Source organism: Melanerpes formicivorus, unplaced genomic scaffold, assembly GCF_026170545.1.
Source record: "Melanerpes formicivorus ecotype bairdi unplaced genomic scaffold, bMelFor1.0.p_v2 SCAF_8, whole genome shotgun sequence".
Lineage (NCBI taxonomy): Eukaryota > Metazoa > Chordata > Aves > Piciformes > Picidae > Melanerpes > Melanerpes formicivorus.
Genome location: NW_027142360.1, coordinates 12,613,144 through 12,640,301, shown reverse-complemented (window position 1 = coordinate 12,640,301; position 27,158 = coordinate 12,613,144). Strand labels below are relative to the sequence as shown.

Genomic DNA, 27,158 nt, shown 5'->3' with positions numbered 1-27,158 from the left:
AATTAGTTGTCTTGAGATAAAAGGCCAGGGTGAACAAATCCCTTGTGTTCATCCAGAGATAAACAGAAAGAGCAGACATTGATGAAAGGAGTTCATTCAAATGGAAGAATTACAATTTATCTACTATATGTGAGTATATTCAAAAGAAAAAATGCACTGGTAAATGCACATAAAATTGATCTAGTTCTACAGGATGTGTTCTTGCACATCTTTGAAAAGCTACACTTTAAAGAGGGAATTTGGAATAGAGTTTCCTAAAGATACAGGCCAAACAGGAAAGACTCATTTGTACACCTGTTTCCTAGGACAGAGATGGTCATGTCACTAGTTCCTACCATTCTTCTGGGAAAGTTGCTCTGCATTAGGAGACTGGAACAGGTACTAAAGTAAACATCACAAACTGGACAGCCATAAAAAATAATCCACATCTAACATTAAATGTCACCTTTTGCTTCTGAAAATCATAAGCCTTGCTGTCATATTTCTTGGGCATGCAACATTCATATAAACCTTTACCTGGAAGAGTTGTGCAGGACCTAGTTAAGTTGTGAAGCTGGATCCCTTTAGGCACATAATTCTCTCTCTCTGTGAATCGGGATCCTTTTAGGCACATAATTCTCTCTTCTCTTTTCCTGAGGCCCAGTAATTATATCTGTATTTGTGAAAAGACCCATACACAGATGTATAAAATCTATATGAACTGCTTTTTATTTCTTGTCACAGAGAGAAGGAGAATGGCATGGCTTGCTTTCAAAACTGCTTGTCTATATGAGGGACTGAATGGGGATAATGCCAATTTGCAGAGTGAGAGGGAAATCTAGAAGCTGGGGCATGCTCTGTGTTTCTCAGAAGCTTGGTTTTCCTGGATGGGAAAGATAGCTAGGAAGTGATTAAAAACCAGAAATCCTTTTGCTGCCGTTTTCAGAGTTGTCTTTACGCAAGTAAGGGCAAATCTCCCTAGCTTTTCTGTTTTTGTCCTTTTTTGTCCTGATCCCTTTCCCTTTGCTCAGTTCCCTCAGACACATCTGCTGTGGGAAACTTGTCTTCAGCTGGAAGGATGAGATGTATGGAAACTTTCCAAATCTGTATGTTGATGACAGCATAGGGGGTTCAGCTGAACAACAAACATCTTTTTTTCAATACAGCTAAATGCAAGGATTTTCCTCTAGGAATGAAAATTGTGGGCCACATTTGTGTAAGATGAAGGCCATATTTTAAAAAGCATGATTGAGATAAATGACTGAAGGATCAGAGTGGATAATCATTGATACATGAGTTCTGCAGATGACGGACTTAGAAGCAAGACAAGAATCTCTGCAGTCCTTGATTGCCTAAAAGTCAATCAGAAGCAGAGATGCTGTTGGCATCATATGTAGTGAGACTGCATTTAGCTTTTGTATTTACACAAGATTACCTGAAAACCAGGAATTCTGTTTTGCAGAGTGTTCTAAGGCATAGCCATTGTTTTTTCCCCTACAAACCAAAACTGGTTTCTGTTGTGTGAATGCTAGAGAGCACAAAGGAAGCCAAACTAGCCTGTGACAGTGGTACCACTCCCCTGGACTATCATGAACGTAAATTCATGTGGCTGGATTGAGAGCCTCACAGAGTGCCTTGAAGCCTAGATACATTTTGGTGCCTGGAACATCTGAGCTGTCTTGATGGTTCCCAGTGAGCAGCCATCTCTTTTCTTTGCCACCACAGAACTTCCATCCTTCAGGAGTGCTGCAGCAGGGCCTAGATATATTTAGCCTTTTAGACAATCCCTGAGAAGGACACCCAGGATGATCACCTACCAAGTCATGGCTTAAGCTTTGCAGGTGTCTGCTTTGTTGGGTTTGGATCAAGGATTTGAAACCAAGAATTTCATGTAAGGAGAAGTGCCAGAAGAGGTCATTGCAGCACATTATGAACTACTGGGTTGTTTTCAGTTTGGGTCCATTGAACTTTATTGAGTTTCAGAAACTACAATAACTCCAAATGGAGGAAATCGACATAGAACATAGCTGGCAGTGATTAGGTCAGTCCCTTGGATTATGGGAGTTAACAATTCAAGATCCCTACTGTGAACTGGATGACTTGAACATGTGTCAGCCACATCTCTGGAAAATATTTTCATTGTTGGTCTCATTCTGAGGCAGTTCAGAAATCTACTGTAAGTCAATATGGTTCTGTGGAAAGTTTTGTCTTTCCTTGAGAAAAAAACATATTTGCCTTTACTTGAGAAAAAAATGAAACAGTATTCACAATCAGCTCCATTTAATATTTTTAAAAGCATATTGGCAAACTTAAATGCTAAAAAAAGACTACAAGAAATATTGGTGTCCTGAGAAATCTTCTTTGCCTCAAAAACTCATGACATTCAGCCTTTTTAGTTTATCTTTAAAGGTAAATGGTGTCTGTTCACAGTAGATAAGTGTCTATAAGAGGAGCAGATTTTCTAGGAGACAACATTTTAACCTTCTGAAGGCATAAAAAAACTGCAAAAAGCCTCTCATGGCTGATTGCTGAAGCTACTCAAATTCAGAACAGAAATCTATAGCAAATATTTAAGATACAGATAATCAATCACTGAAGCATCTTTTACAGCAATGGATTTTACCTGCCAGCAATTGCTGTCATTAAACCAGGATTATTTTAAAGCTCTCAAGATTCAGCAGCAAGTTTTTCTGTAAAATAAGTTTCAATTCAAGTAGAATGTCTAAACTTGCTGTAAGAATCACTTAATGATATCCCATGGTCTGTCTTGTGGAGAAGGTCAGACTAGCTGATCATGCTGATCCTTTCTAGACAAAGTTTTGCAGTTTGTCTCTGTTACTGTGGAATATAATAATAGTAAAAAATACTAGTGCAAACAAAATTATTTCTTATTGGGCAATCTGCCAAAATCTATTTAAATGAAGCAATGGTTGATTTTTTCCATTACTTTCCCTAAATTTTCCACTTACTAAAATATAATCTTGTGTATTTTTCAAAATTCTTGATTTCTTTTGACATTTTCATGGGAAATGTTCTATTATTCATTCTCAAGCTTTGTCTTTCTTCTTCCCCAGATTTAATTTGAGAAGCTTTAGACAAATAGCTTTGCTTGACTTAAATTTGTATCTTTTCATTCCAGCACAGAAATGAGCTCAAATGACAGGATTTTGAGAAAAGAATCTGAACTCAGGCTGTGATACTTTTCCATGTACTGAAAGGTGCACAGGCCCTGGGCTTACATCCATGAAGGCCAGCTTTCTCCCTTGAAGATTTGCTACTAGACCTAGTTCTAGAGAGATTATGGAAAAAATGTGTGGATTCTTAATTATACAGATGTTCACTAATTATGCTTAATAAAGGGTAGCAAACTGCTGTGGTAAAGGCAGAGAAAAAATTGATGGAAGCAAATTAGCCTTAGGCCCCCTCACACTTGAATAGAGTTATAAGCTGCCCAGAACTGGACACAGTACTCAAAGTGTGGCCTAACCTGTGCTGAGTAAAGGGGCAGAATGACTTCCCTGCTCCTGCTGGCCACACTGTTCCTGATATAGGCCAGGATGCCATTGGCCTTCTTGGCCACCTGGTCATACTGTTGGCTCATGTTCAGCCTACTATCAACCAGCACCCCCAGGTCCCTCTCTGCCAGGCTGCTCTCCAGCCACTCTGACTCCAGCCCGTAGCACTGCATGGGGTTATTGTGGCCAATGTGTAGATATATATATGCATGAAACAAACAGCAATGTTGCCCCGGGTGGCGAGATGGACCACACTTGGGTTCATGATGGAGCTAACCAAGCTATAAACCTTAGAAATAACCTGGTAAATTTGTGTAAGTTACTCATGAACTGCCGAGCTGTCAACTACCAAAACCTTTGCTGAGTGAAGCAATGCTCTGAGTTTGTATTTGTAATCCAAAAGGCAGGATTAGTCCAAAAGGTAGTATCCAAAATTAGAGGAAGTGAGAGAGAGGGAGAGCATGCTGCTGTGGTGGAGATCTGTGACTCAAACACTATGCTGCTAGGACAAAAGAAGCTAATTGCCCTGAAGTCAAGAGCTCGAAGTAGGTGCTTGTCGCTGCCTCAAATCCCATGAACAAACAGGGTGGGGAGAAAGAGATAAGTGGGTGAGAGATGTGGGCTCTGAAATCATCCCCTATAAATTCCCTTTTTGAAAACCGGACAGCCCAATGGCACATTACCTATTCAAATCCTGCCAATGTATGTATGGCAAGCAAAACTGCACACGCCTTCTCAAATAGCCTGTAGTTGCCTCTCTGAAATGTGAGGCTCAGGGTCCATCTTCCATCCTTCCAGACAGCCTTAACAGTGCCTGCCTATTGGCTCCTTGACCTCAAACCTGGACCCTGAAATGGGGAGGGAGGAGAAAGGGCAGTGGCCAAAGAGGTTTAGCTGGCTCGTTAATGCCTCTTCCAGGACACTGGAAAACTGTAGTAATCACCTAATCTCATTCAGAAGCCACTTCCATTTGTTTTGGGTCCCCATTTCAGATAGTCCTAATGATGAACAAGAGTCTCATAAGCCCTGAAAGTTTTCAAGGAAGACTGATTGCCTATGAGTAAGTGAATTCGTGTTCATATGCAGCACCTTGTAGTGAGAGCGCCTCTACTGGCATCTCCACTACTCCAGAAGCCTGTGCCTCTCAGTACAAGGTGAAAGGTTGCCACCAGGTCTCCCTGAGGATAAAGATGGGGCCTAGGAGGAGAAGAAAGAGTGGCAGGGCTGGTAAGGATTGGGCAAAATCAAAAGTTTAATTTAAATTTTTCTGTGTGTCATTTTTATCAGCCTACTTTGTGCTTGTGGTTTGCTGGCAAATCAGGTTGCAGAGCTGCATATGAAATATTCCTCTTCTAGGTCTGGAGACAAGAAACTCTTCTGGATCCTGATTTGAAGATCTTTAAGCACTGGATAAGTGGCAGTGCACCCTGGGTCCCCAGCTGGGAGAGTCGCCCATGAAACCGCTCCACGGGAATGATTTATCATTGCAATGCATTTGCCTCTGATTAAACAGCAGGAAACAATCATCTTCAGCTGCAGACATTTGTAAGTATGAACATGTCATGAGGAATATGCTGCCTTCCCAAAGAAGAAAGTGCAACCTTTTTCTAGGCCACTGCTGTAGTTACTCTCTTGGGTTTGTATTGCTCCCAGTATATGTCATGGACCTTCTAGGATGTGTTTAGATGCAGATCTTCAAAGCATCCATTTACCTAACTAATAGACTCAGAGTCATGTAAGGACCTGGGCACTGCAAGGTATGCTTCCCTTCAGTGAGAGGTCCTGAAAAGATACTTTTGTAAGGAACTGGGTACCTTTGAGAGGAAGACTTGAAAGATGGCTGAAGACAGTGAGGAATAAAGGGGAGCTTAATAAAATTAAACACTTTCTTCTATTTTGTATTCCTAGTTGCAACTTTGCTCCAACGTGCTGTCTGTCATGTCTGAGAAGATTCAAGTGTCCATCTTGAAAGAGCAACTGATCCAACTAAAGCACTCCTGCTTATTGGGCTAACCACCAGATCTTGCAGTTAGAACACTGGCAAAAGAGGTGGAAAGTCAGTATTGAAAAGTCAGTGTGGTCTAATAACTAGCCCAGTTAATATCTATGCACCAATATGTGTCTGCAAATGAGTACCCTAACACCAGGAAGCCAGGAGATATGAAGGGACACTGCTGACAGTCCAGTGTTACTGCTGCTGTGGAGCATGGCTGGGAGACACTATCCTGCATCACTCCATGGGGAGCCCGGGGGCTGTCATGCTCTGCCCAAGATCTTATATCAAGTGTGGATATGCAGGGTATGTTTTGTTGTCTTCCTGTAGTATAATTCTATCTGAAACTTCTTGACTATTCATTTCTGATGCCAAAATTGTGGGCACGAGGAAAATGAATGTGTCTGGCATTGCTCACTTCTGCTGAAGGTGCTTGCTCACTTTTTCCCCTTGCTGTTGACTACTGACCTAAAATCAAGTACATTTCCTTTCTGTTTTTTTCCATTACAAGCTCAGTATGAGAAATGTGATAAAGACAGGATGGAATTTGCTTTACACCACAGAACATAGCTTGGACTACCTAAAATAACTTGTTTATCACTAAGAAAAACAGCCAGGAATGAAACTTTGTGTTGCTTTTCCCTCAACATAAAAGTGGTATCTATCTAGCTCTTTTGTCACATTAGCCTTAAAATCAGGTCAATTTTCTTTGTGTTGCAGTACCTTTGCCTTTTTCACATACACCAGCAGTAAGCTGCTAAATGAAGCCATGCAAACAGGGCACCACATGTTTCCTCATAACTCCCTTGGAAGGTGCAACAGTTTGGGGATTTTTGGCTAGCAAACAGGGTTTGCTCTTTACTGGAAGTTAGCTGTTAACAATTTCTGCACTTTTCAATGCTCCTTTCATCCTTTTTTTCTAGTTTTCTCTCTAACTCTTGAAGACCACACAGTACTCAATCCATATAATTAAACAAAGAAGGACCTGGGGAGAGGATGACTCTGCAACACTGCCACTCTGCACCAGACAATGTCCACAACCCACTTGAAAACTCCTGATTAAGACACAGCAGCATCTGATGTCTAATGGCTTTGTGTGGGAGTTTTCAGTGAAACATCCTGAGAGTATAATAACTTTTTGCAATTGATGGCACTTCTTAGAACCCTTCTTGTTATTTAATTGATTCCAGGCTGATGCTTACTAAGAAAAATGCTGTTTGTGGATGCTTGAGCTGTTTATTATCCATTAATAACCACGTGGGTGGACAGCTGTATTGTGCTGATCAATACAAAGAGCTGTGCTCCTGAAACAGAGGAGTGTGAAGAATTTGGCACTCAGGCTGCACAGAAAGAGGAGAGACCTTTTCTCACCTTACAGGGGTCCTTCTTGCCCTTTCTCAGATGGCATAAAAACTTACAGGGGTCCATTGCTCCCAGGTGTCTGGGGAGGCACGTTTGCACCAGGCACAAAGGGCAGACTATGTGTCAATGTTGAGCCACCACTTCCCAGCTGAGGAACAGAACAGAAACGGGAAGGTAAACATTTGTAATCTAGACTGGAGAAAAGCACTGCTTTGCAGTATTTCCCTGAAATTTAAAATAGCAGATTTCTTTATTTTTGGGCTGCTAAACCATACTCACTGCACAGTTATGTTGAATACAAATTTTATCAAATATTTGTGCTAAGGAGGTAGTTATTTATACTTCAGCTTCTGTGCCTGCTTTTGTATAATTTCCAGCATGTCAACATCCTGCTTTAAAGCTTTTTCTATGAGAATGAAAAATATATCCATGGAGGAGACGTGCAAACATTAGAGATGTTGAAATACAGCTTTCCATTTCATGGAAAAGTAAGAAATCATTGTTTTGTTTTGCTTAGGCTTGGAACAAAAAGCTGTTTCTACAATTTTCTGTGGAATGAGAAATCCTTTAAGAAGAAAAAAGTCTGTTTTGAAATTGCATGTCATAGGGTACATGGCTTCTACTGATTTGTCACAACATCACATGGAAATATATCGAAAAAGAATGCATAAATAACATTTTCACCTCTTACTGAATTTTTAATTTCTGCTTTTGAACTGTTTTTCCAATGTTTATATCACCACAGGTATGATACTTCAAAAAAGCAAACAAACAAAACCCAACCAAGCAGTTTCACCCTAACATAATTTCCTGATAAATAGATCAGTGGGATATATATTCACAAGTTGTTGCAGGGCTCATATTTGCTCTGAGTCGAAGGTTGACCTGATAGAAAACAGCAGAAATTAGGGATAAAGATCATATCCCTCCCCACCCAAATTCTGTATTTTCATCTGGGTTCTTTTAAATGCTTTGCTCTGGGGCAGCAGTAGCCACCACCATTAACATATTTTGTCATCAACAGATTGTGATCACTTTCAGCCACTGAGGAGCTAGAGATGATTTCAAGGCAGTGACCTAGAGATGAGAGGTACTTTATCTCATTAGAAGATAATCAGCAGTGTCTGGGCCCCTGCGGAATTACTGTTTCATAATTAGTCCCATAACCTAATGGAAAACAAGTGCCTTGGAGGAGGTAACTTTGAACAGCAGACAAAATGTAATAGAGCAGTAGATAGGCTGTGCAACTGGAAATAATTTAAACCAGAGACTTAGAGCTTCTGGCAAGTGAAAAACCAAGGGTAGATTTATTTCTATTTATTTTTTTAAATTCAGTATATTTATTGCTTATTCATCACAGTCACAACCTAAACAAATGTCCATCATAACAGGAAAAGCAGCAACTTGTGTGAAACTGAATCAAAATCTGATTTTTGTTGCCCTTTCTGCAGAAAATGCAAAGTAGGAAAGGAAGAGTGATATGGAAATGGAAATGGAAAAAATGCATGGAAACTACTGCCTGTCCCTTCTTCGCCCTTTGGGACTTTGTCACATAAAGACTTTGCAATCAGATTAGCAGTTTTCCTTGTATGGATCCTCTCATTTCAGGTTAGTATTCATATGTGGTAATGTTATTGCAAAGTGACTTTCCTAGCACCTTCTGTAAGATGCATGCTAATAGGGAGTGATGGAGGGGAGCTAATGTGATGGGGGTGTCAGACAGGGTTAGCAGAGCCATGCTGGTGTGCTCTTTGCAGCTTGTGCTGCACCAAGCCAGAGTTCTTTGCTATATTCCTTTGTTCACTTCACACAAGGTGCCTCTGTAAGGGAGGAGGAGAGCAGCTCCATGACTGTCATGACCACTGCAGTCACAGCAGGGAAAGAAGACTGTTCTCTTATCCCCCTGGGAAACTTATCTCAAAAGTGGTTTTGCTGCATTCAAGGACATGGCAAACTGGACATTATAACATCAGGAGTAGCCGTTAGAAGAATTTGATGTTCTTCCAGGGGGATGTAGGCTATAAACTCCTGGATGCAGAGCAAAGGCATAAAAACCAATGAATGCTGTTTTCTTCCTCCATGCAGTTTGCAACTTTGCATAATAGATTTCCCTCCTCCCATCTCTACTTTTTATATCTTCTTTTACACAACACATATTAGAAGTACATCTGAGGTTGTGACTCTGACTGTGAGCATAAACAAGTAATTAATCACTAAGCAGTATTTTTTTCCCCAGCATAATACTAGTTACTATAATTATTGTCACAGCTGCATCTATAAAGTGTACCAAAGACTGAAACCCTGTGGCTGTGCCCACCTGGGCTGGGAAGAATCTCGTTCAGCTGTAGGTGTTCAAAAGAAGGTCCTCTGAGCTAATCTCCCTGGCTCTCCCTATCATGTATAAGCAGGAACAACTCTATCCAGCGGCCGTCAAGTCACTTAAATAAGGATCCTTTTCCAGAGAAAATCATGTTTCTGCATTGCCCCTAGGAAGGTGCCCTCCTTTTGACATGTTTCATTTCTTCCTGTGGCTTCATAGCTCTTTGCTAACACCATTGACTTGAATTTCTCAACCTTTTCCACTCTGAACTCTGTCTGTCTAGGGATTAACACATATTTTAGCATTTATGTTTTACACTATATTTTTCTCCCTTTCATAAGTAATTCTCATTTGCACTCTGTGAAGTACTATGCAAATCTGCTTATGCTACTTTTAGTACGGTGCATCTCTTTGACATCCTCTGCTCAAGGCTATAGTCATACAGCCTCTCCCTGCCCTGTGCAAACTTACAATGAGGTGTTTGAGCAGCAGCTTTGTAACCAATACCAGCTTGTACCTGTGTGACATGTAGTTACTCCAGGGATTGCCTAAGCAGCAACCACTCTGTGCTTGGCCACCCAAAACATCCTCTCAGACAAGCTAGCAATATGGGAAAACACGGTTTGGAGAGGACTTTAGATCAATGCAAAGACAAATCTGTTGCAAGTACATACCTGAGAGGTATTTTCATTAGTAAATATCTTCCACACTGTGTACAAGCACTGTTATGCATTCAGTGGTGGCAGACCAGGGCCCTTGTGTGCACTGTGCAGGCGACAGTGGCAATGGGTTGTTGAACAAGAGAGAATTTTTTCCTGTTCCCTTCCAAAATCTTGTCAGACAGTCCAGCTCTGAAGATTTTCTTCTCTCCAAGTAAGACTGGATGATAATCAATATACATTTTTAAAAATGCCTTTTCATTTTTCATATTGAATGAAAAAGTGTAGCACCAAACAAACCAACCTTATTTTTAAAAGTGTTTCAATAGTCTCTTAAGAAAAGCATCAAATTTGCCTGTATCATTTCATAACCAGGAAATCCATTGAAATTTTCCCCTTCCCCTAAGAAAAAAAAAGCCTGAACAAAACCAAAACTGACCAACCTCCCCACCCCCCAAAAAAGAACAACAACAAAAAAAATCTAGTATTTTATGTCCATATTTTAAATGTCTCCTGTGTATTTTTCAAGAAAACATCCATTATTTTAAATACTAAACCTACAGACACCGGGTTCCACTCCAATCCAATTGGCTACTGGCCGGAAAGCTGAAGCCTAACCCTTCTGTTGTAACACATGCAATCACTGGCAGTAGCTAGCTTTTGTTACTCTTAATGACACCCTGGCCAGATGACACAGAAGTATCTTAATTCATGGCAAAGAATGTGACTTTTACAGAGGAAATTTTTTTCTCCTTTGGGCTACTGGCACTTCTTAGTTTTCCCATCTGTAAAGGGAGCTGAGCTGTATCTTCTGTGCTGGAGGGATTTAACAGCTTTGACCTTGCTCCCTATTCTTTTCTAGGCTGGAGCTTTAGCAGGAAGAATTTTACAATACCACAGTTCCCTTGTGCCCATACTCCCAGAAAATTATTTGGTGCAGCTGCCACCAGTAACACTTCCATTTGGGAATACTGCTCCTATGCCATGTGGATCCAATTAGCCCTTCTCCTGAGTGTTTTTCAACTGCAGGCAAAATCATAATAGCAGTTACAGTGGGAGTTAAGGAAAGCCTTTGGTCTCTATACTTAAAAGAATTAACTTAAGAGCTTTTTGAAGCATTCCTCCTTGCCTCCTACACTGCTTCACAGTTTTAAGCCAAAGGCTTTGCTTTCATAGTAATTTATTCAGCACCTTTAGTAAGCTGTAAATGAAAGAGTGAAACCTGGAAAGCTGGCTGAGACACTTCAGAGACAGGAAAGGAAGGGACAGGGGGAGGAAGGAAGGAGCAAGAGAGGGAAGGAGGTGGGAAAGATGGAACAGTGATTGAGGGTGGAAGAAAAAGGTTATTTTTGTCCCTCCATTCCTTTGGTATCATTCTCGGTGGTTTTATTATTCTCCCTGGTTCTGTGTGTTGGTAGAAATTAAAATGGCAAGCTCCATTAAGAAGAAGGTGGCAAAGTCAATATCCTAGCACTGCCAGGTAGGTTCCCATGTTTAGACAGGGTTGGCAAATGGCCAGAAACAGAGTTAATGGATTTACAAAACAGCAGTATTTCTCTGTATTGATTTTCTGAGGGTGTTTCCAGAATGCTGGGAGAAGGAGATAGCTATACTTTACAGTAGTTTTCTGCTAATAAAAGCCCTCAGAGGGAAGCCTCAGATCTGGAGGACATTGTCTAAAGATGCATCTCCAGAGGGGAGAGGATGAATGTTATTGTATATTACATTAACTGGTTGTATGTGGCAATATTTATTGTGCTTAAGAATGATTCTACTCTCTTAGAGAAAAATGTAACTGCAGCCTGGTGGTGAAACTAGTAGTCTGAGTGAACAGCTTAAGCACCATTTTGGCACCAGCTACATTTCTTCTCCCTGTGTGCAGTCAACTGGCAACACTTTTCAAAATATGTGTGGTCTTTGAAATGTGCCTAAATCTCCTCTGGAAAGACTGAAATGTTTAGTTTTAGTGCTCTGACTTTGCAGGTACCTTCAGTTGTAGGCTGCCTGTAATGCTAAGTGAACTTAAATATGTACAAATGAAAAAAGGTGTATGCTAGAAAAAGTTGGGGGTTTTGGACTCTGCAGAAACCTATTCCACTTGTTGAACAACATCTTGAAGCCCCCCTGAAGCCATGTTTTGGAAATTATAGGATGGCATAGCATCTGAGAGAGAATTATTTGGGCTGTAGCAGTATACTGACAATCTGCATTGCTTTACTGGGTTTTATTGTGGAAAGCTTATGAACAGGAAGGTGGTTGGATGGCTGAAGGTGAGCTTGAACTGAAGATACAACAGAGAAGATGGTAGTAGTAGGAAGTCTTAGAGGATCAAGATAGGTGTAAAGTCCTTAAAAGGCAGCAATAGTGAAAATCTTCAAATATTATCAAAGGGGAAATTTAGAAAGAAGAAGTCCATATAAACCACCTTATTAAAATTACATTGTTCCTTTCTGGAATGGCTAGGCTGAAGTGTCCTGCTCCTGGCATTGTTGATGTATCCACTGTGCCCAAGGGAGCCACTCTTCAATCACTTGCCAAATTGCTAGACTGACTGTGCATGAAAACCTGGGTTTACCTGGATGGGAATGGTCCCTATTCAAAATATCATTGGCCTCCTCTGCTCCATCTGAGCCCTGTCATCTCCTAAAGTGGGGGTGAGAGAGATGGTATCCTAAGACCCTGTGGAGCTGAAGTTATTCAACCTCTGCTCTTTATTCTTACTCCCAGATGCTTTCTAGACATACCACGAAGCTAAGTTTTCATTCATGAAGCAAAAGGAGCTCAAAATACGATTGGATGTTAGTGGTGCCATTTACCCCCATAGCTAATGAAAAACTTATTTTGTTTTGATATAATTGTATGGCTACAAAATAATCTTACCTATTTCCTTTTAACACTCAGATGACAGAAATATAGAGAAATGTCTTATTGGAGAGGCCCTCGTCAGATTGCTGAAGGGACATTGCAGTTAAAATATACTGAAGGAAGCAGAGTCACTGGAAGAGGTGAACTGAGGGAGGAATAGAGGCACAGACAAGACAAGGACAAGTAAAATGGCATCCAGATCTCTTTTGAACTTCACTCTTGACAAAAAGGCTGAGGGAAGAAAAAAATGTTAGTTTTTTTTTCTTTTCCTTATTTTCTACAGTCTTACAGCCCCTCGGCTACTGTAGGGAAACTATTGTTCTCCACTTATTATCCCAGTTTTACATTCCACAGTGTAGTTCATTCAGTAAAGTGGAAAAATAAACAGAGATGCCACATACAAAAACATTTTTATTGTTGTTATAATTGTCTGTTTAATGCAATGCTTTAGCTAGGAATACAACTCAACAGAAGTACATACACATATATTGCATGTAATTTAAGTTGTGTCATCAACATATTTCAAATTCTTATAATCTCAGTCCTTCAGAAGTTATTTTGGTGAAACACCTTCTTCCTTTAACCTCCATATCATATTTGAATGCTGTTGAATGACACAGACATTTTTCTTCCAGATGGAGCACAATATTACAGCCAAACTCCCAGTTAATATGACTTTATCAAACTTTGCTTTCACTGTATGAATGTTGTGTATAATATGTATATACCTATACAGCATATATAAATATATATCTATAATGTATACATAATCAAGTGGGTCAGCTTTACACAGCTAACCATAAACTTGTGCTTATCTTATTTATATGAGATCAAATGTACAGCATCAAGAATTTGACCAGCCCCCGGCTTGCGAGATCCTCAGTTCCCAGTTTTTAACATATGATGTTTGGATATCACATACATGTAATGCATTCCCTTCTTTCCTGCAGTAGTATTGTGTTTTGAAGGAAAGAATGCAGTTGGTTTTTAATATAAATGAATAACAGATTTTCCATACCTTTAAGTTAAAAAAAAAAGTCTCCAGAGGAGATGAGGTGCTACCTCATACATGGAGCTTGAAGAGTAATTGGACATTCATTGTAGATATATTTACATTATAAACTTGTCTGGATAGTATTACACTTAATGTATTTTTGTCAGGATTTTATTTTTTTCTACACAGTCAAGATATGGTGTTGGTCATGTTAAAACACACTATCTAAATGTATTTACAAATTACTAGTCTCTAACTTACCAACCACCTCTGCAAAGCTGGCACCAGAATTAAGGGATAAGATATAAGATCTGTTTGTTTGTGACTGTGGCACTCTCACCAGTGTTTTTATTGTTATTACTACCACTGCTACCATGATGTGCTTCAGCAAACGTCTGCCTTTGGGGTAAAGGTGTAGAGACAGAGCCGGTGGGGCAAAAATCCTCCTCATCCTCTCAGCCTACATAAGCCAGAGGGAATAGAAAAACAATGCAACTATGACTTGTCTGTCCCTCTGCAAGTTGGGGTATGTCATGCTTGTCCCCATGTGCTTTCTTCAGTGCTGTCAGGCAAATCAGTCCATATGTTAAACACAGCAAAATCCTTCCTTCCACAGGCCACTGTAACATGGACTGTGATTATACTGCCTCATGTACGCCCACAACCAGTTCTCTCAGAGTCAGAGCACTTTGGGGCATCACGAAGAAAACAGTTTCCATGTGATTCTTGGCAAGTGCAGCAAAAAAACCAAACCAAACCAAACCAAACCAAACCAAACCACAAGAAAACAACATAAAACTGAAACTCACTACAAAAGTTATGAAGAGCAGTTACCTCATGGCACTTTTGAGGTAATGTAGAACTTTGGAAGGTGAAAAGACACCAGAATTTGGTTCCCTTTATTTGTTTAATGCCAAAATAAAATACATAAAACAAATCTACCTAGTATGCTGAACTATGGCCTGGCAGGACTGACATGCTAGTGTAACCCACTAGTTCCACAATATAGCAAAAGAGGGCATAGCAAAAAGACAGAAATAGAAAAAGAAATAACTGTGTTGACTGTGGTAAATGATTCATATTCAACTCAGCCTTGCTATAGTTACATTCTTAGGTTTAGGTTGTCAGTGAATATAGTAAGCACATGAAATAAAAAGTATTTGAGAACATGAAATGAAAGGGACAGGGCAGCATGAAAGGACTTTCACTTTTTGCCCTTATTCACTGTTTCCTCTAATATGTAGATGACAAAACTGGGCAAGAGAAGAATTGGTTTGGCTCTGTTTCACATAAGAGTTATTCTTTTTTTTTACTTCCAGTTTAAAACCCATGTAGAAAAGATTTCTGGAACTTCTCATTCAACACAGTAGTCTGGGCTTCAGTGGAGACAGATTTGCATGCTAGGGAAGGTTGAATTTTGGTGCAATTAAAGATTTGGAATGCCAGCATTTATTTTTGCCTGAAAGGCAAGAGAAACTGCACACCTGTAGCTGTAATGCAGGTGTTAAAATGAAGAATAACCGAATGACAGAATGTTAGGGGTTGTTTTGGGTAACAGAAGTGTCAAGGACATGTGCTGCCAGCCAGGGTGAGAAATTCAGTGTGGCACCACAACACTACAGGAAAAACCAGGATCTGCATCCCCAGACAGCACTGGGGCAACCGGCACATCCATGGGAATAAAGAACATGGGTCAAAATTTGTCAAAACTGAGGAAGGGGCCAGTGAGTTCAGCAGCAAGCCCCACTGCAAAACTGACACAATGGACACATTTTAATTCTTTATGAGATTAAACATAAAAAACTGCCCATCACCTCCTGCCCCTTTCCCATCTGGGATGGCCAGGAGCAACTAGGCCATCATAAAGGTTTCCTCACTGTTTTGTGGGCTATTCTCACCGCAGCCACACTCATTAAATATGCTTCCTGTTGTCAGTATGTTTTCTTCCACCAGAAAAGTGTAAAACACTGAGCTGATAGATTTAGCCCTTGATTTTGTCTCCTTTATACTTTTTGTGGATGCCAAACAACAGATCCCTGGGGTCTGTTTCAGCACTTCCATCCCTAAGAACATTTGTGAGGCTAAAAAGAAAGAAAAAGCAGTCTGATCTATATAGATGTGCTTGTTGCCTTTAGACTATTTTTTCATCAAGCAATATTGAAACTATCTCTGAATGGATTTTCATGATTCCTAGTAAAACAAATCAAAATCCCAAACAGAAAGAAGGCTCACAGAATTTTTTCTTAGGTTTTGTTCACACTAGAAAAAAGATTTGTCAACCTCCCTTCAGTTTCTTTATTCCTTTCTTCCTTCCTCTCTTACTTGCTTTTTTTCTTGCTTGCTTGCTTTGCTTTGCTTTGTTTTCTTTTCTTGCCCACAGATGTTTTCAATACTCAGAAGAAGTGCCAGTTGGATTGACATATCCTCAAGTTGTTTTTCTCTCCCTGAACAGTGAAGGTAGGGATAGCCTATAACAGTACAAGTCGCTTTCCCATGGGCTGCTGAAATGACAGATTCTGCTGCAGCAGGTTTGCTGTCAGTGGTTGCATGGGACTTTTCAATTTGAATCTGTTTCTGGAAATAATTTGAAGGAAGAAAAGGAGAGTGCAAAAAGAGCTAGCAGCATTTTTTTCAGGGGTTGTGTCATTTTCTTTTTTTCTCTTGGGTCTCCTGCACTTTTTGCTCAATTTCTGTGTGAAGTGAAAGTGGCCAGTGCAGAACATGGTGTGAATGTACTGCTGGGGTCCTCTGGCCAAGCCCGAGATGAAGACACGGCAGCACCAAAAGCAGGACCACATGGGGCCTTGGGAACAGTGTGTCACATATGACAGCTGAAGAAGCTGGAGAAGGTACCCAGGGTGTGCTGCTCTTCAAGACTAACATACACATCTTGCAAAACTGTCACTCAGAAGGTAAGTGAAACCTGGTGAATGTGATTTGGAACACAAAGCAAAGACAGGGGAGCTCAAGAGATGTTCAAGAACAAATTGTTTTGTATCTCAGAAGGATTATTTCACTTTTTGTCTTGCTGAGGCACAACCAGCCGAAGACCTTAGAGGTTCTCAGGGCAAGCTCTGCCTCCTCTCTGCCTCCAGAAGAGGGTAGACAATGTTATGAATAAGTGTTGGCTCTGCCCCTCCCACCAGCTCCCAGTGAGCACAACATGGACAAAATCCCATGCAAAATCTTGAATGTTAGATGATTATTTTCCGTGTATAAAGCGTGCAGATGTCTGTTTGCACGCCTGTGTGTACCTGCGCTATGTCATCTATTGTTACACCGTTTCATTTTCTGCAAATGTGGAAGTACCATAGAATTATTATTTTTTAATTGAATTAGTACAAGGTGAAAAACACAAAATATCATGTGTTCTGCAAGCATAAAGAAAAACATATTCTACTTTAGGATCAAAACTGGGACTGGTGCTAGGGAGAATTGCTAGAAAACTTCAAACTGAGAGTTATTCTTTGTTTGTTTCATGAATGCCAGTCCCAAAATACCTTTTCTTTATTTTTTATTTCTGCATAGTATTCTGAGTGTCATCACATCAGATAAAAAAAAAAAGAATCATAATTGTAATCTATATCTTGCACTTCTTGATCTGTAAAATTCAGAACAAGAGGACACAGTCTCAAGCTGCGCCAGGGGAGGTTTAGGCTGGATGTTAGGAAGATGTTCTAGAAAGAGTGATTGGCCATTGGAATGTGCTGCCCAGGGAGGTGGTGGAGTCACCCTCACTGGAAGTGTTTAGGAAGAGACTGGATGGGGTGTTTGGTGCTATGGTTTAGTTGATTAGGTAGTGTTGGATGATAGGTTGGACTCGATGATCTCAAAGGTCTCTTCCAACCTGGTCTATTCTATTCTATTCTATTCTATTCTATTCTATTCTATTCTATTCTATTCTATTCTATTCTATTCTATTCTATTCTATTCCATTCCATTCCATTCCATTCCATTCCATTCCATTCCATTCCATTCCATTCCATTCCATCTCCTTAGTTCTCAGAGGAATTAATAATTTATGAACAAGCGACTGCTTCAAAGGTCAGAATAAAAGGTTTGCACATCTGATGGAAAAATGGGGTTAAAAGGTCAAATAAGATTATACAAACCATTATTTCCCAATTTGAGTACCTATGCTATTGATACCCACAGCACTTGCTGAAAGAATCAGGTGTGCTTCTTTTAGAAAAATTTTCTAAAGAAATATGATTTAGAAAATTAATATATTTCAGTTTATCTTTGGCTTTTGTCTGGATTCTTTAACACTGTAAGAAAATGAATGATCTAAAAATGATCATGTAAGTCTTTCCCCTGACCTGTCAAGATAAGCCTAGTGAGCATAGTTCTGAAAGACAAGCAGCACTCAGTTCTGCAAGCCTTATCATGGAGTAATTCTTCCTTACAAGCAGGAAGATAAAACAGTGTTAATAAATATGACTCAAGGCAAGTGAACATCACAAAAGTAGGTCCTTGGCTGCATGGAGACACTTAGATATATTAGGATGCAATCACTAGGGGTATAAAAATCAATGAATGCATATTACGACACATTAATCCTGAGTTTAATGTGGCTTTAAGTTACTGCATTTTAATCCTTCTCACTTTTCACTTTCTGCTAGGAACTTGTACTTCAAAACATGAAAATCGTCATACTGCCAAACAGCTTTGTCTCTGTGTTCCTATGAGCTTGTCAAACGTTAAAACTTAAGTCTGCAAGATTAATTTCCCTGTAATCTTGACAGCTGCTATGTTGAAGTGCCTTTTGGAAGACTCTAATATGGTAGCATGAAATAATAGAATAGTTTGGTAGGCGGCTTTCATTCCAGAAGGCAGTTTCTTAGGACATCTCCTATGAAGACAGGCAGAGAGAGTCAGGGTTGTTCAGTTTTGGAGAAGAGAAGGCTCCAAGGAGACCTAATTGTGACCTTCCAGTATTTGAAAGGGGCCTACAGGAAAGCTGGTGAGGGACTTTTTTAGGATGTCAGGTAGTGCTAGCACTAGGGGAAATGGATCCAAGCTAGAGAAGGGTAGATTTCAGTAATTCAATACACTTTATCCTATCCACACAATTCTCACCTGTGCTACAATAAATATCAATTGTTGAAGTAGTAAAGTCTTTGCCAGGCAGAAAGAATCTGAATTTGAACTGGTGTGGAGTAGCAGAAAAATATCTGAACACAATCCTTGCGAGCCCCCTATCTAGATCATTTCAGTATCTGGTTTTGTATAAGCTCCCTCTCTGCCTTTTTATTAGCATTATCCCTTGACTTACAATGAAAATATTGCTCCCAGCTGTTGCAAAAGACAATATAACCAATATCTTTTCCACTGAGTAAACAGTTTGTCCAGGATACACCTAGGAAGGACCTTGGTTTTATACTAAAGGCTTAGACAGAGATTGATCTATGTGGGCATGTCAGTCCATCTTACTCTTTCCCTCAATAAACGAGTGAGAATAATTTTTTGACTGGTCAAGAGCACGGTCATCTAATATTACCTCTTCATTCTGTGGAGCCTCAGCATACCTCTTCATCTGTACATCCAATCTAAAAATGATGTAACCTTCATTTTCCTTGTAATAAAATTGTTTCTATTCTTCAGCTGAGGCCCTTTGACCATCATGGTGGCTTACTGTGTGAGAGCTCTGAATTTAAAATTTCTTTTGATAGCCAACGCTGTGCCCGAAACAGGTAAGGTACAAAAAGGAAGAAACAGCTGATGGAGGTGACAAAGTGAACAAAATTGTCTCAAAAGCTTTGGTCTACATGGATGCTGAAATAGTCTTGGCATGTAGCGACCTGGAAAAGACCACCTTTTTTCACTTTTATCTAGACATGATGAAGGAATCACAGAACAAAAGCCCTGAGAAGGGGGCAAGTGGCAGACTTTGAATGATCTACAGCTGAGGCAATGGTTGTGTGCTGAACGTAAGTACACTTTCAGAGCTGATACAGTTTTGGAAATGGTAGTGTCATAAACAACATAAAATAACCTCACATTAAGTTTCTTACCTGACTAACAGAAAGCATTAGACAAACATTAGGAACCATCTATTGTAATTAATTTGGATTATGTAAGGATCTTCCTAACTCCTGTGCCTTTTCCACACAATTACTGTTGAAGTTTCCATTTTGTCGTTTTGTTTGGGTGTTGGGGTTTGGTTTTGTTTAGTTTTCCTAGATGATATATTAAACAGACACAGAAAACAAACAAACAAAAAAACCCAAACAAACCAAAATTAAAAAAAAAACCAAACAAACAAAAAAAAAGAGAAAAGAAAAAGGAAGGACACATATTTTACAGGCAATGACAAAAAAATCATAGACTCTAAAGCCCTTCTACAGAGTAGTCTCAGAAAGCAAGGAACTGTGCCTCCAGGCCATGTACTGGATAATTCCTCAAACATCCTCGTGGCCTCAAGATTCATTTTCAATAATTAAGAAAAAAAATGTTTTTGAAGTGTAGTTCTGAGGGTGGAGCTGGTGCCTCTTATCAGTATTTCCACTATCATCCTGGATTGCACATTCCATAGAAGAGCATAAAGTGCTATGGCATTGTTTGTGGGGATTTTGTGTGTGTGTGTTTGTTTGTTTTAATTTTGAACTTCTTCACCCTTTCCATTATTAATTCCATTATGAATATTATTCTCATTATTATTTTTACCTTGTAGCTCCTATATTCTTGTAATGACACATAAGAAGGTGTTTAAAAGTCTTCTTGAAAGTAGCATTGCAGAGCGCATAACAAGCAGGGTTGATGGTACTGTTGATGTAACAGAGCCAATAACCTATGGTCCATACAGTGCCAGGGATGCAGGATGTGCAGAAGCTGTTGATGAGCACCATGACGTTGTATGGGGTCCAGGTGATGATGAAGGCCAGGAGTATGGCCAAAATAGTCCTTGTCACCTTTCTTTCTCTAGAAGGAGGTGGTTTCTTTTTGGCTGGCTGCTTTGTCATCTTCACAATTTTCCGGGCTACGCTATTCTGCTTCTCCTCCCCGTTGGTGCCTACAATCTCTACAGTAGTGTTGGTGGGGGCACAGCAGTCACCTTTTTGTGACCTGGTGACTATCTTGATGCATGTCAGCTTGGAGTTCTCAACTTTGAGGTGGTCTTGGGAGTCAGAAGTTTGTCTGGCATCTTTGGTAGCTTCATCCTCTTTCACATTGGAAGCGACTACACTGACAGAGGTGGAATCATTGGAGCTCTCCTTCTCCTCCCCTGGAACACAATTTTCTGTCACAGTCTCGCTGGCGGTTTTTCCATTCTGAATTTTGCTGTGCTCCAACCCATCCCCACTGACTGGGATGTTATTATTATTTGGTTTCACTATTTTACCTTGGACAAGACTGGGGGAAACTGTGTCTTGGTTTTGGGCAGCTTCCTTTTTCCCTTTCTTTATCCGACTTTTACTGGCTCGAGAGATTTGCCAGTAAAGGACAGTCATGATGATAACAGGCAAATAGAAGGCTGCAATGGCAGTGCCAAAAGTGACAGCAGGGTTGGAAAAAAACTGGATGTAGCAATCTCCATCTGGGACAGTCCTTCCTCCCACAATGAACTGCCAGAAGAGAATTGCAGGGGCCCACAGGATGAAGGACAGCACCCATGCAGCTGCAATCATTATGCCTGCCATCTTTGTGGTCCTCTTTACAGGATAGGTCAGAGGCTTGGTGACACAAAAGTATCTGTCAAAGCTGATAATGAGGAGGTTCATTACAGAGGCATTGCTGACCACATAGTCCAGAGCCAGCCAGAGATCACAAACCACAGGCCCTAGGGGCCAGTAGCCTATCACAGTGTAGAGGGTGTATAGGTTCATTGAAAAGATGCCGATGATCAAGTCAGCACAGGCCAAGCTGAACAGGAAATAGTTGTTGACAGTCTGTAGGTGCCTGTTGACTTTGATTGACACCATCACCAGGATGTTCCCAATTATGGTGACTAGACTGAGAGACCCTGCTACCAGGACGATGAAGACCACCTCAACAGTTTTATAGGGACTCTCCAAAGCCATGACATTTTCAGCAGTAGAGTTTATGTATGTTGAATTATTCATTTCTGTTCTGCTAACAAGACACTCAATTATCACTTAAGCCTGCAGAGGAAAGAAAACAAAACAAATACCATGATGCAATTAGTCCCTTTGCCTTTAGGAAATGACTTCCTGGAAAGACTTGAAAGGTAGAAGATGTGTGCAGAAGGACCAGCTAACTTTGGTTAATGAAAACACTTTATAACATATAATAGCCTCTTATGAATTACATACCAATAGGATATCTCTAATATGTGACAAAGGCCCAGATTTTTAAGCTCTCAGATGCCTTTTTCTCTTTGTCCTCTTAAATATATTTTTTTTTAATTGAAAACAAATCTGCATAATTACTTCTTTCCTACCAGCAAAATAGTTCACTTTGCACATGTCAAATCCTTTTTTCAAACTAAAAAGCCCAGTCCTGAGGGTAAGCCATTCTTATAACAGGAAGTGAAGATGTGATTTACCAGGAGCCATGATGCTGACTTATGTTTCCATCTTTCCTTCATTTCCATCTGGGTACGTTTCTGTGAGGATTATGGAACAAGTCTGTGCCAGGTCTCCCTCTCAATTTCTTACACTGCAGTTACTTCTTTTGTCAACACTTGCAAATTTTTTTGACACTGCATTAAGCTAAAGCTATTAGTCTGCCAATAAACAACACCAAAAAAAAGAGAGTAGGTCTGTTGAAGGCAATGGAATTAGTAAACTCACTTCAGCTGAGCATCTGGCAATCTAATTAGGTGGGTACAATTTTGATTTATTTTTTTCCATTGTAGCAAGATTAAAGTGATTTTTTATATTCTTTTGACTATTTGTATCTTAAAAGGGAGTTGCTGTTTGTTTGGGGCCTTTTAACATGGTGAGGTTATCTCTTGATGCTTGGTTGCTCATACTTACAACATTAAAAAAAGAATAAAAATCACAGTATTTTTAATCTGTATCTTATAAAGCTATGACAAAAGGTCTGAAATGGATAGCAGGATAATGATGAAAAAGGAAACAGCTCTGTTTGTACACAACACACTTTTTGTGCTCCTCATAGCCCACCGGCAGTGCTCAATAAATAGTAATTAAACTACCAGCAATACGCATTTGATGGAAACCCAAGAAAACAGCACATGCCTTTACCTGCAGGGTATGTACTATCCTTTTGTGCATCCGTGGGAAGTCAATAGAATGCAATGGAATTGTCCAGCCAATCTCATTATTTATAAACTGTGCTCAAGCGATTACTGAGGCACAAAGGCCAGATGTTACAGAGAAGTTATGTTGTCTCTAATTGGAATATTCTCCTTTTATTCCCCACCCATAAAGCATTACTTCTTTAAGACAGAGCCTCTAAAAATTTTTGTGCAATCAAAGGAAGACAGAAATTCAGTTATCACCCAGAAACACAGAATGCTAGGGGCTGGAAGGGACCTCCAGAGATCAAGTCCAACCCCCATGCCAAAGCAGGATCACCTAGGGCATGCCACACAGGAACACATCCAGGCAGGTTTTGAAAGTCTCCAGAGTTATGTTTCTCTATTCTATACATCAGGGATTAAAGAATCCACCTCTAGCCCCTGCTACTAACCTACTGATGCACTGATGTATATAATCTATGTCACTGAAACAGAGCAATGTGTTTTCATTGCCATTGCAGCACTGCATTTTTCTTGCTCAGATGCAAAGGGAAGATGATGAAAAATGTCATCACAACAGCAAAAACCTTTCTGACCTCTAAGAAAAATAAGCAACTCTGTCTCTGTGGAAAAGTGAAAATGCTATGCCATGGTAAAGGTTTTCTGTCTGAGGCAATTTTGTAGTCTTGTAGTTTATACTTAAAGAAATATAATGAGCAGAAAGTGGGGCTCATGTGTTTGCTTTCCCTTTTAAAAAGAGCTATATTTTTTTTGCCCAAACAAAATCATTTTGTGATCAGGTTCAAGAGATTGATATTGTGAGGAGGAAAGCTTTAATTAAATATGCACTTTGTGCAGTAAGAATAGGCTGAGTAAATATAACAGAATTTATACTCTGTGACAAAAACAGGAAAATAGCCCAGATATCTTTAATATATAATACTGTCATTTCAGAAATTTGTTGTGTGCTCTTCACCCAAAGCCTAGCAACTGATTCAGTTAGATGTGTAAGATAGCAGTATTCGGGGACAAGTTAAGAGCTGCTTCCAAGCAGAGTTGTTTATGAACATTCTTAACAGAATGTACTTTTGATGGAAAGAGAAAATAATGCACAGCGATTTACTGATTTCAACCCAATTTCATCTGAGGAATGTTTGTGATCCAGAGCTCCACATCTGCCTGTGGTGACGGTGAGTGAGAAGGGAAGCAAATGGAAGAGAGTGAAAGAGGATCAGAACTGAAAAAAAAAAATGCTTTGTGATAAGAAAAGAAGTGTTTCTCTATAATTTCATGTTAACAACATTTTCAGAGGCTTTGTTTTCATCCCACAGAAGAACCAAAATTATTTTGAAAACATTGAATCTTGTGAAACAAAATGACCATCTCCTCCCAGCTAACTTCATTCCTAAATCTCTTTAGTTGAATTTTTCACCCCCTTCCAGTGGAAATATTGGTAATTCTGTATAAATTCTGCTGAAGTTATTCACTGAGACACGAGGACATGGATGAACACTAAAAGCTAACTTTACTTGTTAGGAGCTGGATTTCTCTTTGTTCTTTTGTATGGAAGAAAAGTAGATGAGTTTCTTTTCCAGTGATCTGTCTGCACACAAACTTCCTGCCATGTGGAGGCTGGTAATTTTGGACTGCAAATTAAATTGAGAGTTTTGGCTTTCTATGAAGAAATATACTTACTATCATTCAATCTAGTAAAATCTTCCTTTGCTTTTCATGATATGATTGTAAAGTGAACCAAGTTTTGCTCTGTGTGTTGATGAGAAGGTATAGTGCTGGGCACATATTATTGCTGCTGATAGCATTGCCATTATATGAGCAGAGACAGGGTGTGCATCCTTCCTATCCCAAGGCACCCTGAAATCTGCTGAACTTTTCCCTGCTGGATCCAGTAGAGTTTGAATTAGACCCATACTGAGGTTTCCATTTCTAATTGTGGCCACTTGCTCCTTTGGTACAGGACTGTGTGTGGACTGCTTATTGTTTTTGTCATGCCAGAAAGCCCATCTCTCATGCTGGAGTGGCAATTGTTATGGAACAGATGTTGTTCATCAGGCAGACCTACAAGGCAGAGGCATTTTAAGGTAATATGACCTCCCACTGTGAGAAGTACCAGATCTTATTCTTGCACAGAGCTCTCATCTGCAAACCCATGGGTGTTTCTGTGAGTTGCACAATAGGACACTGACTCCCAGGGGCTACCATAATTTATCTTTCTATACTAAGTGCATTCTTGGTAAACAGGATACCCAGAAAAGGCAAGAAATTTCTCTTGTGACCTAAACCCCAATCAAGTTCATTTTCTGAAATGTATTTTAAAATATGTATGATTTTGTGCAGTGAAAACACCATAATCACTGCATGGAAAATATCCAAAGCCAAGACATTCACATATAAAATAATTCATTGTTTGATACTTGATATGTAGCTTGGAAACATTTTCAGTATAGCAGTTTAACCCCTCTAAAGAACTTGTAGTGATGAAACCCCTCCAATTATTTTGACTAGATAAGTGTTTGGGGCAGAACTGGGGGATGTAGCACCTGCACTTTTAGCCTGGTGTTATGCCAGGTCTTTTTTCAGCGAGCAGTAGACAAGCAGAAGAAGGACATGAGTGGATTGACCTGGAGCTACATTATCATTCACAGAGAGAGACAGGCTGGCACAGCCCGGAATGAACTTTCACAGAGCATGCTGCTAGTCACAGTCTGCTTTGCTTGCCTTCATTTACCTCCCTAGCAGTTGCTTGGAACAGCAAACCAGAGGTCTAACAGATCAAGTCTGTAACATGGTCCATTATAAATGAATGTGACAAAGCAAAATAATGCCATTGAGAATATTCATCCTATTCTGTTGCAGACCTTGAGAAGGAGTCCTACTGAAGTGGAAAGGCAATTAGAATGGACAAGGGCTGCTTGTCACCCTTAGGATCATGGTCCTCAAACAGGAGGTACTTATTTTATTATATCCTGTTGACTATACTTTCCACTTACCCTGACAGGATCCCATCCTTTTGGTGCAGATGAATATTGTAGCAATCATAGTTTTGAATTGAGATTTTTATCTCCAGCATCTGTTGCAAAAGAGACTATAGCAATGTTGTGTATACTGGAAAAATGGCTGATATCCCATGCCTGTCAAAGCCTGTTAAACAAATCCTTCCTCTGTATTGTGCATATTGCCAAGTTAAATACCTAAGGATTTAATGGCTTCTTTGAATCCTCTGAAACCATTTAAAAGTCAACACATGAAAGAGGAAACAAATGATCTGTACCTGAAAGTTATATTTGTGATTTAGATGGGATTACTCAGGAACATATGTGCATTGCTACTCTGAGCACTTTTCAGCATTAAACTCTCAAACAAAAGTAAATTGCACTATTTTTTAAACTTCTCCTCTTTGATCCAATTCCTCTTTAGTCCAAACCTATGCAAAACAGATTTGGTTTTTGCTGTAGTAATAATAGAATATTTATTTTTTCCTTTCCTGAACTGATTGTGATCCTGAACTGCACTGATGTTGATACTAAATTTCTTCCTGGCACAATTTAAAGCTAGAGTATGTGGAGGGGGGGTAAGAAAAAAATAGGCAAACAAAACCTTTAAATCTGTAACAAATATACTAGGCACCTTAGTCATAATTTATTAGACCTTAAAATATGTGATAGATCTAATCTGGGCTTTTGGTAGAAACACATTTCAGAGAACTCCCAAATATCAGAAGACTTCACTACATGGGTTGCCTTCTGCAAGCCATTTGAAATTAGAAAATCTTGCAAAAAGTCTCTGCTTCAGTGTGGTCCATTCTTCTGATTTTCATACACTTTTGTTTTTCCTCAATAAAGACATGCCCTATGAACAAAAATATTCTGTGGACCTGTCTCAGTCTACTTTTCCCCATCTCATTGTGAAGAGTACCTAAGGGCAAAATAAACAATTTCTGCATGCATCTTGTAAGAAACAAGTAGATCTGAATCTTAGAGCATTAACAAAAGCAAATTAACGCTGTGCCACTAACAACAATTGAAATAAAGCAAAAATAAAAATGCTTCCCCCAAAGCAGCAGGGACCCGTACATGAATAAGTGGCAGTGCTGACATCAACATTGCTGCCTCAGTGCTATTGTTAGGTCTGAGGATTTGTGCAACTATTAATTGCAAATTACTCACTGCTGTTCTTCTGTTTCAAACGTGGTAAATATAGTGCCATGAACCCAAGTGGTTTGTACTCAAAATCACATAAGGAAAAAGTATAGAAAAAATATAAAAATACAATAATTGCTCTCATTTC

At 39.7% G+C, this 27,158-nt stretch overlaps 1 protein-coding gene across 3 annotated transcripts in view; it reads right to left on the bottom strand.

The window, feature by feature from the left end:
* Nucleotides 1–13,090: 13,090 nt before the first annotated feature.
* The window catches only part of CHRM2 (cholinergic receptor muscarinic 2), a 93,842-nt gene continuing 79,774 nt past the window's right edge, over nt 13,091–27,158 (bottom strand). For all 3 annotated transcript variants that reach the window (XM_068142165.1, XM_068142163.1, XM_068142164.1), the window contains one exon: nt 13,091–21,789. In XM_068142165.1, the coding sequence (XP_067998266.1) occupies nt 20,350–21,750 (1,401 nt within the window). In that variant the 5' untranslated portion in view covers nt 21,751–21,789 and the 3' untranslated portion in view covers nt 13,091–20,349. The remainder of the gene's footprint in view (nt 21,790–27,158) is intronic.